The following is a 15,998-nucleotide window of genomic DNA, read 5'->3' as shown; positions in this document are numbered from 1 at the left end:
TCTAAATATATGTATTTATACATATAAAATATATATCACTGATGTAAATCTCCATACCCTAAAATAAATTCTAAAACTATATTTTCAGAAACTTTACTTTTATGGTTCTTTGAATTCTTTGTCTCTGGGGCAGGAGAGATGGCATGGAGGTAAGGTGTTTGTTTGCATACAGAAGGTCGGTGGTTCAAATCCCGGCATCCCATATGGAGCGATTTCTGAGCATAGAGCCAGGAGTAACCCCTGAGAGCTCCGGGTGTGACCCAAAAACCAAAAACCAAAAAAAAACAAAACAAATAAAAAAAAAGAATTCTTTGTCTCAACTTTAAAGAACTAAATCAAAGAATTTAATTAAAATAATTTTAAAAAGCAAATCAAACATCAAATAGATATTTACTGAGAATTTTCAGTGTGCTAAAACTTAAAACTTAAAGACTTAGATATACTTGTATTTTTTTGTATTTTTTTTTGCTTTTGGGGCCACACCCGGTGACTCTTAGGGGTTACTCCTGCCTATACACTCAGAAATCGTTCCTAGCTTGGGGAACCATATGGGACACTGGGGGATGGAATCGTGGTCTGTCCTGGGTCAGCCACGCGCAAGGTAAATGCCCTACTGCTGTGCCATCGCTCCGGCCCCACTTATATATTTTTCAAAAAGTAAGAAAATAATGGTAATTTCTTATTTACTTTGGATATCTACTCCTTTGAGTTTAATGATGGCTACTATTAGGTCATAAGTTACTAGACTATCAATATTTACCACTTTAATATTCTGAAATTGGGAGCTGTCTTAAAAGCATAGTTGCTGTGGCTTAATTGTTAGCTTCATGTCTTAGAGGCGCAAAAATATAATGGAGCTTTTTTTGTAGTCATGACAGATTTAATGTCATTTAATGTAAAAGGTGTGAAGATCAAGAAAGCAGAGTATTGCCAGAATACTAGCTTTGCCCAAGGTATTAAAACCTGTGAGAATCAACCCTGGATCAGCTATATACAAGGCAAATGCACTAACTGTTGTGCTATCTCTCCAGCACCAATGATCTTTACTGTTAATTCCATTATATAAATTATATAATCTAACAATCTATTGGTCAAGTTATGGGATAGATGTGCTTGTGTATGTAAATTTATATACACATGTTTATAATAAATATGTATATAGATACTTGTTCATAGTTCTGTAGTTATGTGTAAGTATAGATGCATAAATATTTGTGCACAAAAACAAAACAAAAAACAAAAAAATACCCTATCAAACAGTGACTTGGAGAATAGTAGAGATATAGTGAGATGCTTGCCTTGATTGCAGTTGATCCTGATCATAGGAAGTTTCATTTTTTCCTTCTCCCCAAAAAAAAACCCTTGTCAAATAGCATTTATTCCAGGCATTATTGAACAGGGAGGTAAAGGATACAAAAGTAAAAGAGGCAACAATATCACCCACTCAAATGACTAGAATTCTCCTTTACTGGCACTACAGCTTGTAGAGAAATGCAGTCATTTAAATGAGGATTTGAGGAAAAGGATAACAGCAAAATAAATTATTGTGTAGTCTTTTGCTTAGGGGGAAATTTAGTGTTGCATGGAAAAAAGACAATATATATACATATATATAAATTGGATAAAAACAAAACTATACTGTACATATGCATATATAAAGAGAGGATAAAGATGAAAATATATAAAATATTATAAAGAAAAATATTTAAAAAGCATTAACACAAAGGAGCAAAATTATCAAAAGAAATCTTAAAATTTTTTGTTAAAGTTGTTTTGAAAATTTTTGACAATCTTGTGGAACTGGTGTATAATATGCAAAGTGATTTACATTGGGCATTTGTTGAAAAGTTACATCGATTTTGTTAAAAAAAAGGGACAAAGTAACTGTTATCTGGGATGTTATATACCAAAATATTGATAAAATTAATGTTTCATCTTTTATTATGAATATTGTATAAGGAAGGTACTTTAGAGCAGAATATTCTCTTCATCACTTTTTGCTTTATTTCTTGGCCAGGTTCAAAATTTTGAGATAGTTTTTTTTAATTTAATGCCAAAATTTTCAGTAAACAAAACCAAAGAACAATCTTTAGACTGCATTTAGCAGAATTAAAAACCTTTCATTCACTCACCTCAACTCCAAAAGATTCATTTCATGGCGATAATCCCCCTGGATGATCTTTAGATTTGAAGTTTGCTCAGAATTTGAAGATTCTATTTTTCCTAAAAGCTGTATTACCTGTTAAAAGTACAAAAGAAGCTGCGCATATGTGAACAAAATTTTCAATAATTAAATTAATTATATCTTGTTGCTAAAGAAACCTACAGCATGTCTGAGTTTGAAAAACATTTTTTTTAAAGGAGAAGTTCTTTTTTTTAATTTTGGCTATACCCAGTGACATTCAGGGTTTACTATAGACTCTGTACTCAGATGTCACTCCTAGTGGCCCGGGGCACCACACAGGGGCTCAAGATTGAGCCTGGGTTAGATATATGCAAGGCAAAACACTACCCATTGTACGATAGCACCATTTGGGGGGGTGGGTTGGGTCACACCCAGCAGCGCTCAGGGGTTACTCCTGGCTCTATGCTCAGAAATCGCTCCTGGCAGGCTCGGGGTACCACATGGGATATGCCGGGATTCGAACCAATGACCTTCTGCATGAAAGGCAAACACCTTACCTCCATGCTATCTCTCCAGCCTCGTACTATAGCACCTTTAAAAGAACAATTCTACAGTCTAGAATTCTCTGTAGGGACAGGATAAGGGAATGGGTCTGTCTATAAAATTCTTTTTGAGAATAATCTGCCTAATATGACAAAGACATGCTGTTGATATTTGTTTACCAATGTGTTAGTTTCATTCTTTATTTTCTTCTTATCACATAAGAATATAAGCCATTGTGTTCTCTGACACCACTATATCACCAATGTATACTAGGTGGACAATGATGAATGCTCACCAAATACATGTTAAATGTTTAAATGCATAATTGGGGTTTAAGTGAAATACACATGACTTGCTTAATTTTAGGTCTCAAGCACTTCGATGCAGGATTATGATATGAGCAGAGATCACAAGTGAAATGACAGGACATATAAATATAAGGTAAAAAAACAAGTTATAATTTTGCAAATAAAGAAAAGTATGTCTGTCCCATTCCCAGAAACATCAAGGGGAAAAAAAAACAGACTTGCAAAATCTTTTAGAGATAAACACAGACTTGGAAAAATAGGTATAAAACTGTAGCATATATTTCTGCTTAAATGAATCACTGTCAAGAGGAATAAAACCACAGGATTGTATGTTGTTGTGAGTTTTGTTGTTGTTTGTTTGGGGGCCACAAACAGCTGTGCTCAGGGATTTCTCCTGGCTCTGCACTCAGGACATACTTACTCCTGGTTGTGCTTACGGAATCATATGGGACGCTAGGGATTGAACTCAAGTTGGTCATATGGAAGGCAAGTGCTCTACCTGCTGTACTATTGCTCTGGCCTCACATGTTTGAACTTGTGCAAAGGAAATTAACTCTTGAAATACAAGGACATATGAAGGAGTGTGAGCACTTAACAAAATCAGAACTCTTTTAGAAAAGAAAGGCAAAAGAAAAAAAAAGGCAGTTAGAAGATTGTTGGTGGCATCTAACACCACCAAAAACTGGTTACAGTTTGAAACAGACTACCTACTGGTGGTTTCTTAAAGGCAGACATGTCAACAATAAAATAACAGGAAGATTATATGCTTGGCAAAGGAAACAAAAGCAAGACAAAGTGATATCATTAGATAAACTAGTATTCAAGGAAACATGTGAAATGTAACATATAGATTCACTTTTAGAGATGAGGAGTAAAATCACCAGTAAAAATAATTTTGATGCTTGGGGAAAACAGTTTAAATGTAGAACACATGCCTAGCACATGTGAGTTCCCAAATTTGATTCCTGGTATTATATGTATCCCTAGTACTCCAAATATGGCCCTGGTGGCTCTGAGCATCATAGACTTAAGAATGAACAGTCATCAGTTTTCATGGCCGGCCCTGGCAACTCGGGCCCTGGAGGGCGGGCGGAGGAGGAAAACTCCTCCCCTTTCAATTTTCAAACTGAAGAGGAAGCCTGCAGTTGGACCCAGCAGAGCGCACATGCCAGGAAAGCTGTCCCTCTTTTTTCTGGTATGTCAGGGTCTCTGGGCAGACAGCGGGCCATAGGCCTCCTGGACTGAACACTTGGTCCAGGAGACTGAGACCCCACCCACGCCAGACTGATCTTCATGGCCAGCCCTGGCAACTCGGGCCCTGGGGGGCAGACGAAGGAGGGAAACCCCTCCCCTACGCATACTGGACCCCCTGTATTGTTTGTTACTAATACTAATTTTCAAAACACTTTTTAAGCATTACCCAAAAATGTTCCTTATCCTAGGAATGTTCCTAGGAATGGAATCAGTATGCCCAAGATTTAGATGAAAGACTCAAATAGACCTTTATTCTCTAGTCTTTTTGTGAATGTGAGATTTCATATTGACTCCAAGACTAAACCATAAACAGTCTATCTATATATTGTTTTTTAAAATTATCTTTATTTAAACACCGTGATTACAAATATAATTGTACTTGTATGATTACAGTCATGTAAAGAACACCCTCCTTCACCAGTGCAGGATTCCCACCACCAATTTCCCAGATCTACCCACCCCCCACCTCACCCACACCTGTACTCGAGACAGGCTTTCTTTTTCCCTCATTCATTCACATCGTTATGATAGTTTTCAGTGTAGTGATTTCTCTAACTGCACTTATCATTCTATGTGGTGAGCTTCATGTCATTAGCTGCACCTACATGGGAGGATGGGGGGAAGTAAGGGTTGGGACTGAGGCAGTAAAATATTAGAAATGAGCTTTGTAGGGCAGTATCAAGGTCCCAATACAAGATGGATATTATGGATATATAGAATATATGCACACATTAATATCAATTATATATTGTATACAGTCTCTATCATGTATTGCCTCTCCCCTCACCCCTGTGTCTCTCCTACCCCCTCATCCCCCAACCCAGAATCATTATCTTCCCCTTATTTAACCCTCTTTATCCTCCATTCCTAACTGGGTAGACACCAAGACTGACCTTCTTCCCCAAAAGACCACCATCCAGCTCCTCATTGAAAGACACCCTCTCGGTCCCCACCTCATGCCTCGACAAAGAACTACAACCAACACGCCCACTGACCCATGCTTGGTGGCTCCTCTCACCCCCATCAAACTATAGACTGTTGCATGATACCAGAATCAGCTTTAGCAAAACCCCTAGTTCAAGGACAATATAGGGTTCCATAATGCTGCAAAACATGTCTCAAACTCAACTATCACCTGTTGTCTTCAAATACCTTTGTTTTCTTTCTTTTTTTTTAAACACAGGTTTATTTATCTGTTTTATTTTAATGAATACATATTTTTTCTATCCTTACCATTTTTGGTGCTGCTTGGTATTAAAGCCTTGCCTGGGATAAAATGCAGATCAAAAACAGACCACAGAAATTGTGAGTATAACCAGTCATCCTTACTCATAATAGCACCAGCAATCCAATATGAAACCATATGTTTTTGTATGGGCACAGTAAATAAGGGAAAACCATAGACACAGAAATTAGATCTTATCTTCTAAGGATAAGACCTCACACTTTTTATATCACTAGGGTGCCTCCCATCCTGGACATGTGTCATGTGGATACAATCCAGTCTCCAGGAGATTGGACAGTGTCAATTCAATTCCAACCCCCGGATCCCAGATGTAGAACTGATACAGCTCTGGGCAACAACTCCAGGAACCAACTTCATTGGGAGAATTATAGCACAGCTCTGGCACTAACTTGTACCAGTTACGATATGATAAAGAGGAAATGACAACTTGACCCAAGACTAAGTTGTCTTATCACCTCACCTAACTCTGGATGAAACCAGAAGATGTACTGTCTTTTGAACAGCGAAAAAATAAGAGCACCATGTACAGAAAACTGACTTTGACAGCTGCTACTGGGCAGAACTATCCTTTGGACCGATAAGAAAAATTCTGCCCTAGACTGTAGACCAGAACTCTTATTAAATTAAAAAAAAAAAGGATTTTTTATTGCAGACCCCCAACTTGGATAACAGAGAGTGAGCAGAACCCTTAGATCCATAATATCCCATAATTTGGCTTGGAGATTAAATGAAAACAGGGAGCATCTGATACAGAAGACTGTACACAACAATGGTGAAACAGAACCTTTAGAACCGTAAAGACTCTAACCTAGACCCTGTCCTAGGACCTGTACAAATGCCAAGACCGCTGGATACAGTGGCCTCATTGTCTCACCCACAACTGAGAGGAAAGTTTCCTGGCACCACATACAAAGCCCTTGGGATGAGGTAATGAACACCTATGGAGCCAGGGGTTGATCCCATGATGGTATGCTTCAAGGATGGAGAAGCCCTGAATCTCCTAGGCCACGGGAATTCCTATTCTCCCTCAATGCTTACTGTGCCTCTACAAAAAAAAAAAAAAAAAAAAAAAAAAATGGAGGAAACGCCAAACCCTACCACTGTAGCACCCCTTCTTTTTCTTGTTTTGTTTCTATTTGTTAGTTTTAGACTTTATTTTCCTTCTTTCCTCCACTTTTCTCTTCCATTTTCATTCCTGTGGTTTTATTTGGTGATATTTTTTTCTTTTCTCGTTAGCCGGGTACATTTTTTTCTCCTTTTTCTTTTTTTTGGTAGTTGCAGCCAATTTTTTCTCTCTTCCTTTTTTTTCTTTTTTTTCTTTCTTTTTTCTTTTTTCTCTTATCCTTTTTATCGCAAACGACAACAGAATAGACAATCTACAAGAAGCTATAAAGTGGAGACCAGTTGCACTAGTATTCTGGGGGGAAAGGGAGGGAGATATGAGATGCATGCTGGAAACGGGGGTGAAGGGAGGACAGCACTGGGGTGGGAGTGTCCCTCATTTGTTGTCACTATGTGCCATAAATAATGCTGTGAAAAATAAAAAAAAGAGAATGAACAGTCATGTTTGAGCATCACAGTGACTAATCTTCTGGGACACACCCCCGCAGCACCCCAGCACCATTTGGCATGGCCTCTATAAAAAATTATTTTGAAACAATGCAGAAAGACCTCCTCATTCCTATGTTCATTGCAGCAATATTTACAATTCCCAGAATATGGAAATAATCTAAGTACCAGACAACAGACGAGTGACTAAAGAAACTGTGGTACATCCACACAATGGAATACTAAGCAGCTTTTAGGAAAAATAAAATAATAAAATTTGCTTACATGTGTATGCATATGAAGATTATGCTGGGTGAAATGAGTCAAAGAGATAGACATAAATTAATCTCATTCATCTGTGAAATATAAGAAAATAAAAGACAGTATGGTAATAATATCCAGAGACAATATAGACAAAGTAAAGGAGAACCATTTTATGGTAGAAAGCTTGCCATGAAGAGCAATGAGTAGAGAAGAGAGAGTTGGAACTGATCATTCTGGACAAGAACTGGGTGCTGAAAGGAGATAAAGTCATCTGTGTGGTACTCCTTCATTAACAGTAGTGCAAATCACAGTCTGTAAAAGGAAAAAAGGAAAATAGAGAATGTCTGCTCCAGAGCAGATGGGGGGTGGGAGGCATACTTGGGACATATGTGGCAGGAAATATGTACTGATGAAGGGTGGTGTACATTGTATGAGTGAAACTCAACCATGGCCAATTTTGTAATCACAATATGTAAAGTAATAAAAAAAAGAAAAATTAGGGGCCGGAGAAATAGCATGGAGGTAGGGTGTTTGCTTTGCATGCAGAAGGACAGTGGTTCAAATCCCGGCATCCCATATGGTCCCCCAAGTCTGCCAGGAGCGACTTCTGAGTGTAGAGCCAGGAGCAAGCCCTGAGCACTGCTGGGTGTGACCCAAAAACAAAAAAAAAAAAAACAAAAAGAAAAAAGAAAAATTATTTTGAGGGCTGAAACAATAGCACAGTGGATAGGGCATTTGCCTCACACACCGCCAGTCTGGGTTCAATTCCTGGCATCTCCCCAAGCTTGTTAGGAGTAATTTCTGAACACAGAGCCAGGATTCATCCCGGAGTACAGCCAGATGTGGACCAGCATTAAAAAAATAATTTTGAATGTTTACTTACCTTACTTACAATACAATATAGTGAAATAAAAAGTGAAATCCATGGAATTATAAGTATAAATTAACAAATATAAATACAGTAACAAAAACATACATTCTCACCAAATATAACTGTGATTTAGACTCCTGTTATGACCTAAAATGCATTTCATAAATCAAATGTTTGGATCTAATAAAACCTAAAAAGTATGAGTTAGTTGTTTTCTGAGCATGATTAAAATATATCAAATCACTAGCTAACAGCACGCAAAGATATTCTGAATATTTCTAGAAGTCAGATAATTCATACAATTATACACTCAGACAAGTTATCTTGTATGATTTTTGGTACTAACAGTGTTGAGAAGTTGTAGTCAAAACCTTCAGGGGAAAAATGGAATCAAGCTTTAAATCAGAAAACCAGATATAAACTTTTTTTTGTGACATTTTTAAAAACTTTACTAATTGATTGGTTGATTGGTTTTTGGGCCACACCTGGCAGCATCCAGGGGCCACTCCTGGCTCTGAGCTCAGAAATCGTTTCCAACAGGCTGAGGGACCATATGGGATGCAAGGGAGTCGAAACTGGTCCCTCCTGGGTCTGCAGCATGCAAGGCAAAAGCCTCACCAATGTGCTATCTCTCCGGCCCTGTGATTTGTTAATAGGACTGAGTACCTGGAAAACTAAGAGAATCAAACTGAAAAACTATTAAGACTAGATGAAAAAATTGTGGGGAACAAGGTATGATTGGAATAATCTAGCACCCATGAATAATCCACTGAAATAACAAATGTTCAACTCCTCCAATTCCCAAAGAAATTCTACTTTGTGGGGCCGGGCGGTGGCGCTAAAGGTAAGGTGCCTGCCTTGCCTGCGCTAGCCTTGGACGGACCGCGGTTCGATCCCCCGGTGTCCCATATGGTCCCCCAAGCCAGGAGCAATTTCTGAGCACATAGCCAGGAGTAACCCCTGAGCGTTATCGGGTGTGGCCCAAAAACCAAAAAAAAAAAAAAAAAAAAAAAAAGAAATTCTACTTTGTTCTGTCTAAATTATTTAAAAGATAACGTGTTTTTTTTCGGGCCACACCCGTTTGATACTCAGGGGTTACTCCTGCTAAGTGCTCAGAAATCGCCCCTGGCTTGGGGGGACAATATGGGACGCCGGGGGATAGAACTGCAGTCCTTCCTTGGCTAGCGCTTGCAAGGCAGACACCTTCCCTCTAGCGCCACCTCGCCGGCCCCGAGATTACGTATTTTTAAATAAATATTTGATATAGTAGGGAGCAGAGAAGACTGACTTAAAACTGTTGACTTGGAAGATGAGAAGAAAGGGCATGACAGGTAGAGGAGAGAATGAACAGCATGGAGGTGGCAACATCTTATATTTTGGGGTGAGCGTGGATCCAGATATTGGTAGTTCAGCATCACCACATATAAAGAATGAACTAGGAAGTATAGTGTCAGCTGATAAAATGAGCAAATGTAGAGAGGACCTTTGTTCAGGATAAAGCACTTGCATATTATTTTGTACAAGATACAATCCCTAATCCATCCCAACTCATTTCAGGGATATATTTTGATCACCTCACATTTATGTTGGGCATTTAATAATAATTCCATGAGAAATTCCTTGTAATCCCTGCTACTACTACTATACTCTTCAGGAGGAATCCAGAGAATAAGGCTAGACGGTCAATGATGGAATGATATAGCACATGCTTCTAATGAATTAAATAAATAATTAAGTAAATTAATTAACTAAATAATAAGTTAAATAATTGGGTTGTTTTGGGTTTGGTTTTTGAGGCCATATGTAATAGGGTTCAGTAATTACTCTGGCTCCACACCCAAGAATCACTCCTGGTGAGTTTTGGGGGATCATATGAGATTCCAGGGCTTGAACCTAGGTTGGTCACATATAAAGCAAGCAACCCTCTGCTCTACTATCTCTCCAGTGCACATTAAATATTTGTTGGAATTGAACATATATATATATATATATATATATATATATATATATACATATATAGGTATATATGCATAAGATGCCATTTTAAGCCATTTGGAAGAAAAGACCAGTTACCACTTGATTACCATATATTTTTGTACCATAAGATGCACTTTTTTTCCCCGAAAGATGCATCTTATGGAGCAAATGCCGCCTGGAACTGAAGCGTGAATGCAGGGAAGGAGAGCATCTAAAAACCATGTGCATCTTATGGTCAGGTATATCTTATTAGAACAAAAAATACAGTATATATTTTGATAAGCGACAATGATTTTACTTGTCCTTGATATATATGGTTCTTCTATTTACTTACCTTTACATCCAAATTCTTAGAAACAGTTTCTATGGCAGGTAAGAGTTCTTGGATTGATTTTTCAACGTGATGATGCTCCTGTCTGATGAAGTGAATATCGCTAGAAAGCTTCATAATGCTGGAGTCACATCTAGTTGCAAGATGGAAATTGGCTGTGAGATCAGTATGTTAATAATGTTTTTAATATTAATGATAATTTGTGTATACATTTGGAGTTAAGTTACATAATCTTTTAATAATGGGTTGATAGATGAAGAAACATATACACAAATATATTTTTCTATTTATTATTTGCCTCCTGATGAGGATGAAAATCAGATTGAATCATGAAACATTTACTCAAGCCAGAATTCTTAATGGGAATAGTTTAAATAAGAACATTGGGGGTAAATTTGTGATTTGTTAATTCCATTATAGATGTTTTGACAGATTTTGTTGTTTTGATCATTGTGATTACTCTATGCTGCTTGTTGATAGGTAAAGTTGGAAATTTTCTTCTTACGTATCACATCCTAACTACAGTTTTATCCTTTTAGCTTCTTTTATTTGGCTCCCAGCTCATCATTACTTCTCTGGTTAGAAAAACTGACTGTGACAACCACAACTGAGCAGAACATATCCTGGCACCAATAAAAGAAAGCCCTAGTCTAGGTTTTGATCTACGATCTGTACATCAACCAAGATCTCTAATTTCAGAGGTCTGACTGAGACAATTGCAACTGAATGGGTCTTCTGGAAACATAATGAAAGACTAAATCCCAGGCTCTATCCTGGGATCAGCGCAATGACCAAGACCACCAACTACAGAAGATGGATTAAAATGACAACTTCTAGAACAGCAAAGACAGACTTCATCATATGCTCCACTCCTTGACCTGTGCAGATACCAAGATTTCTAGATACAGAGGTCTGATTTTATCACCCATGACGGAACAGAAGTCTTCCATACACCACAAAAGCACCTAGGGGAGAGTAAAAGAACATGCAAGGAGTCCATAGTTATTCCCATGACAGTATACTTCAAGGGTGGAGAAACCCTGTATCTCTTAGGCCAAGGGAATTAATTCCCTTTCTATGATCCCCAATATTTACTGTGCCTATGCAGGAAAAAAATCAGCACAAAATAATCTTTTTTATTTATTTATCTATTTTAATTTTATGTATTTATTTATTTATTTATTTTAGTTATGGTATTGTTGTTGTTTTCATTTTTTAATGTGCTCTGTTTGGTTTTTATTTCAGGACGGTGGTTCTTATGTGGTGCTTGTCTTTACTGCTGTAGTGCTCATTGGATTTTTTTTTTTTTTTTTTTTTGGTTTTTGGGCCACACCCGGCGGTGCTCAGGGGTTGCTCCTGGCTGTCTGCTCAGAAATAGCTCCTGGCAGGCACGGGGGACCATATGGGACACCGGGATTCGAAGCAACCACCTTTGGTCCTGGATCGGCTGCTTGCAAGGCAAACACTGCTGTGCTATCTCTCTGGGCCCGTGCTCACTGGATTTTTTGTTTGATATTTCTTTTTGTATTGTTGTGGTGTTTCTCTTCCTTTTTCCCTATCTTCTCTCAAACAGATATTGAGAGCCTCTAGAAGGACTCCACCCACTTTCGGCTTATTTGATTTTTACCCCCATTATATTGGTTTTCTTTTCTTCAAACAGAACCACATAACTTGAACCATCTAGTTCCACCTCTCAAATTGAGGGTGAAATAATGAAGGGTACCAAGACCAAACAGTTGTATGATCACTAAGTAGTAAGCTAGACATAGAGGGGGCCACTTATACTAGCAGCCCGGGGGGGGGGTAAGGGTGGGGAATATGAGATGCAAGCTGGGAACGGATATAGAGGGAGGACAACTTTGGTGATGGGAATTTCCCTAATTCAATGTTACTATGTACCTAAATATTAGTGTGAAAGATATGTAATCCACTTTGGTCAAAATAAAAACTATTTTAAAAAAAAGATGGAAAAAAAAAGAAAAAGAAAAAGAAAAAGTGGCTTTGTACTGGTAAAGGGGTGTGTTCTGTTTATGACTAAAACCCAACTACAATCATGCTTGTAATCATGGTGCTTAAATAAAGATATTATTTAAAAGAAGAAAAGAAAAATTGGCTCACAAAGGAGAGGGAGAGTGAGACAGACAGAGGGAGATAGGGAGACAGAGAGACAGAGCAGAGAGCGACAGAGAAAGAAGTAAAAATGACTGCCCAAAAGTTCTTGAAGTAATTATAAGAAAGAAAAAGTGGCATCACTTCTTTTAGCTCCTATTAAAATGTGTACTTCTCTGGGTGATCTCAGTGATATTAGGACATAGCAATTTAAATTGACATACAAATGAAGCTTTGTCTCATCCAGTTGCATTTGACATTTTAAGGAAGAAACTATAGTAAAATGAAGTTAGACTTGAAGATTAGCTATATTCTTTTTTTTTTTTTTTTTTTTTTTTGGTTTTTGGGTCACACCCATTTGACGCTCAGGGATTACTCCTGGCTATGCACTCAGAAATGACCCTGGCTTGGGAAGGACCATATGGGACGCCGGGGATCGAACCGCGGTCCATCCTATGCTAGCGCTTGCAAGGCAGACACCTTACCTCTAGTACCACCTTCCCGGCCCTGATTAACTATATTCTTAACATTTCATGAGCCCTCTCTGGAAAGAAATAGCTTCTTAGATTACACAACATGTTATATGATCAGTTTCAATATTTATGTATATACATGAAAGTTAAAATTCAGAGTACTTTTATTTATTTATTTTGGAGTTAAGGGGTATAGGCCACATCCATTATGGCTCTGAACACCACATGTGTCCCAGACTTTCCACCCCAAAATAAGTTGAAACATTTAAAGTATCAATTTAAAAAAATGATGATTTTTGTTACCAGAGTTGAGCCACAGGTGAATTAAGATGGAAATTTTGCCTTAGCAACACTTGAAAAGAATTATATAGTTGTGATAGGAGGCTGCTAGAAGTAAGCAGTAGGACATTATTTGGTTAAAAATTGGAGTAGAGGGGCCGGCGAGGTGGCGCTAGAGGTAAGGTGTCTGCCTTGCAAGCGCTAGCCAAGCAAAGGACCATGGTTCGATTCCCCGGCGTCCCATATGGTCCCCCCAAGCCAGGGGCAATTTCTGAGCGTGTAGCCAGGAGTAACCCCTAAGCATCAAACGGGTGTGGCCTGAAAAACCAAAAAAAAAAAAAAAAAAAAAAAAAAGAAAAATAAATTGGAGTAGAGGCCAGGCAGACAGCTTGAAGTTCTAGTGCTAGTGTATGTGTTTTACCTGTAGGAGGCCTGTGTTTAATTCCAGACACCACTTGCTCCTCTGAGCACCACCTGGAGCTATTCCTCATAATGAGCCAGGTTAGCACCCCCGTACTGGTAGGTGTGGTCCTCAAACAAATAAAAATTCTAACAGAATATTGGAGCTGTATAAAAAGCCTTATTCACACAGTTGTACATTATTTTTGGATCAACTTTGCTTTTGCTTAATTAGGATGTTCTATGAGTCCACATTCCAACTCCCAAGGTCTTACACAACCAGTATTGCTTCTCACTGCCCAGTGTTTACCCTGTTCCCACTCCCAGGGACAATTGCTTTGTGCATGATTAAGAAATTGATCTCTGGTATCAGATTAATATTCCTTTAGAATTTTGTCTTCTGCTATTTTCTAGGTTTTTCATCTGGGACAAGGTTCTTAAATTTCAGTTTTTCTTTTCTGAAAAAAAAATAGTATGTTGAGATCTCTGCATATACTGGCACAGACAAATGGGCAAAAAATAGAAAGCTGTCTTTTATATCTGTGTGGTCAGCCTTCAAGACCTAAATGTGTCTCCTGGATAATGTTATTTCAGAACTATTTAAGAATAGGAAGTGATAAAGAATGGCAAATATTTAGCCAGTAGGTGGCACAGGAGAGCTCCTACAAGTTCAACAGCTATTATTTATTAACTCAATTGAAAATAGTTTCCTCTTTATTTTCTTTTTTTTTTCTTTTTTTTTTTTTTTTTGGTTTTTGGGCCACACCCGGTGACGCTCAGGGGTTACTCCTGGCTATGCGCTCAGAAGTCGCTCCTGGCTTGGGGGACCATATGGGACGCCGGGGGATCGAACCGCTGTCCGTCTCCTAGGCTAGCGCAGGTAAGGCAGGCACCTTACCTCGAGCGCCACCGCCCGGCCCCTCCTCTTTATTTTCACCTTCCCCAATCCCATCAGCCTACTGGACTGACTTCACCTGAAATAAAAAAAAAATCAATGTTTTTAATACTGCATTCTATGTTTCCATATAAAGTTTCTCATTTTGGGAAACAATTTTATTGTTTTGTAAAAATAAATAATAAAATTGTCACATAATATTGTTAAGATATTTCCAGATTGTTAAAGGTCTTAAGATTTTTAATAATTAATTATTGAATGACTTTATATTGAATGCTTTCTTTTTTAGTAGATTTTTTTACATTTATAGGATTTTTCTTTTATTTATTGATGCAGACATTTAAGTATTATCTATAATATAATATCTTGTAGTGTAGATCCAACATTCCATTTTTAGAATAAAAAACATTTTATAGTTTTATTGGCATATTCAAATTTTTCAAAATTAAAAAAATTCTTTCCTTACTCTTACTCTTACTAATTTGTATACTCTTACTAATTTGTATACATCTATTTGGTATAAATTTTAACATGTGTTAGCATAAAGTTGTCATGATGGAAATTTATAATGTATCTTTAATTTTATAATTGATTTATAGCATATATTATAAAGAAATCATTTTGCTAGTGGATGAAAATTTTGAAAAGATGTCCACCCTATCTGCACTTAGTATAAACTTCTGTTCCAAGCTAAAAAGAATGCTGATTTGGGGTCCAGAATTATTAGCACAGCGGTAGGGCCTTTGCCTTTCATGCAGCTGACCCGTGATGGATCTGGGTTCGATCTCTGGCATCCCATATGGTTCACCGGGTCAGGAGTGATTTCTGAGTGCATAGCCAGGAGTAACTTCTGAGCTAATCACCAGGTGTGGACCAAAAACCAAAAAAAAAAAAAAAATGCTGTTGTTAAGAAATTCAATACTGATAAAATGCGATTATGTGTTTGCACTTTTTTATTGCTTAAGCATGAAGCAAAGTAATGATGATGAGTTTGTAGCAATGCCCTATAAAAACAGGCTCTTTGAGTTTTATCATGGTTTTAGGATGCTTGCCTATCTTAGACCCATAGGTTTGCTTAACCAGTGAAATGAACCCTCCTTGTTCTCTTGACATAGATTATCATGGTGTGTTTGACTAAATGAACATCTACTACAATTCTTCACACTATTAACTTTTAGTAAAAATGGAAAAAAATTGCAGTTTTTGAAAAAAAAATTTTTTGTTTCTGGGCCACACCTGATGATGCTCAGGGGTTACTCCTGGCTATGCACTCAGAAATCTCTCCTGGCTTGGGGGACTATAAGGGATGCTTGGGGTTCGAAATGTGGTTCATCCTAAGTCAGCTGCATGCAAGGCAATTGCCCTACCACTGCACC

The 15,998-nt window shown here is 37.8% G+C and overlaps 1 protein-coding gene across 1 annotated transcript in view; it reads right to left on the bottom strand.

The window, feature by feature from the left end:
• Positions 1-15,998, bottom strand: part of FAM81B (family with sequence similarity 81 member B) — a 64,836-nt gene that overhangs the window by 11,915 nt on the left and 36,923 nt on the right. The window contains exons 4-5 of the mRNA XM_049769147.1: positions 10,471-10,600; positions 2,133-2,239 (exon numbers count right to left, since the gene is read on the bottom strand). Coding sequence (XP_049625104.1) covers positions 2,133-2,239; positions 10,471-10,600 — 237 coding nt within the window. The remainder of the gene's footprint in view (positions 1-2,132; positions 2,240-10,470; positions 10,601-15,998) is intronic.

The sequence above is a fragment of the Suncus etruscus genome, chromosome 2 (assembly GCF_024139225.1).
Source record: "Suncus etruscus isolate mSunEtr1 chromosome 2, mSunEtr1.pri.cur, whole genome shotgun sequence".
NCBI classification, from domain to species: Eukaryota; Metazoa; Chordata; class Mammalia; order Eulipotyphla; family Soricidae; genus Suncus; species Suncus etruscus.
This window is presented reverse-complemented; position numbering and strand designations above follow the sequence as displayed.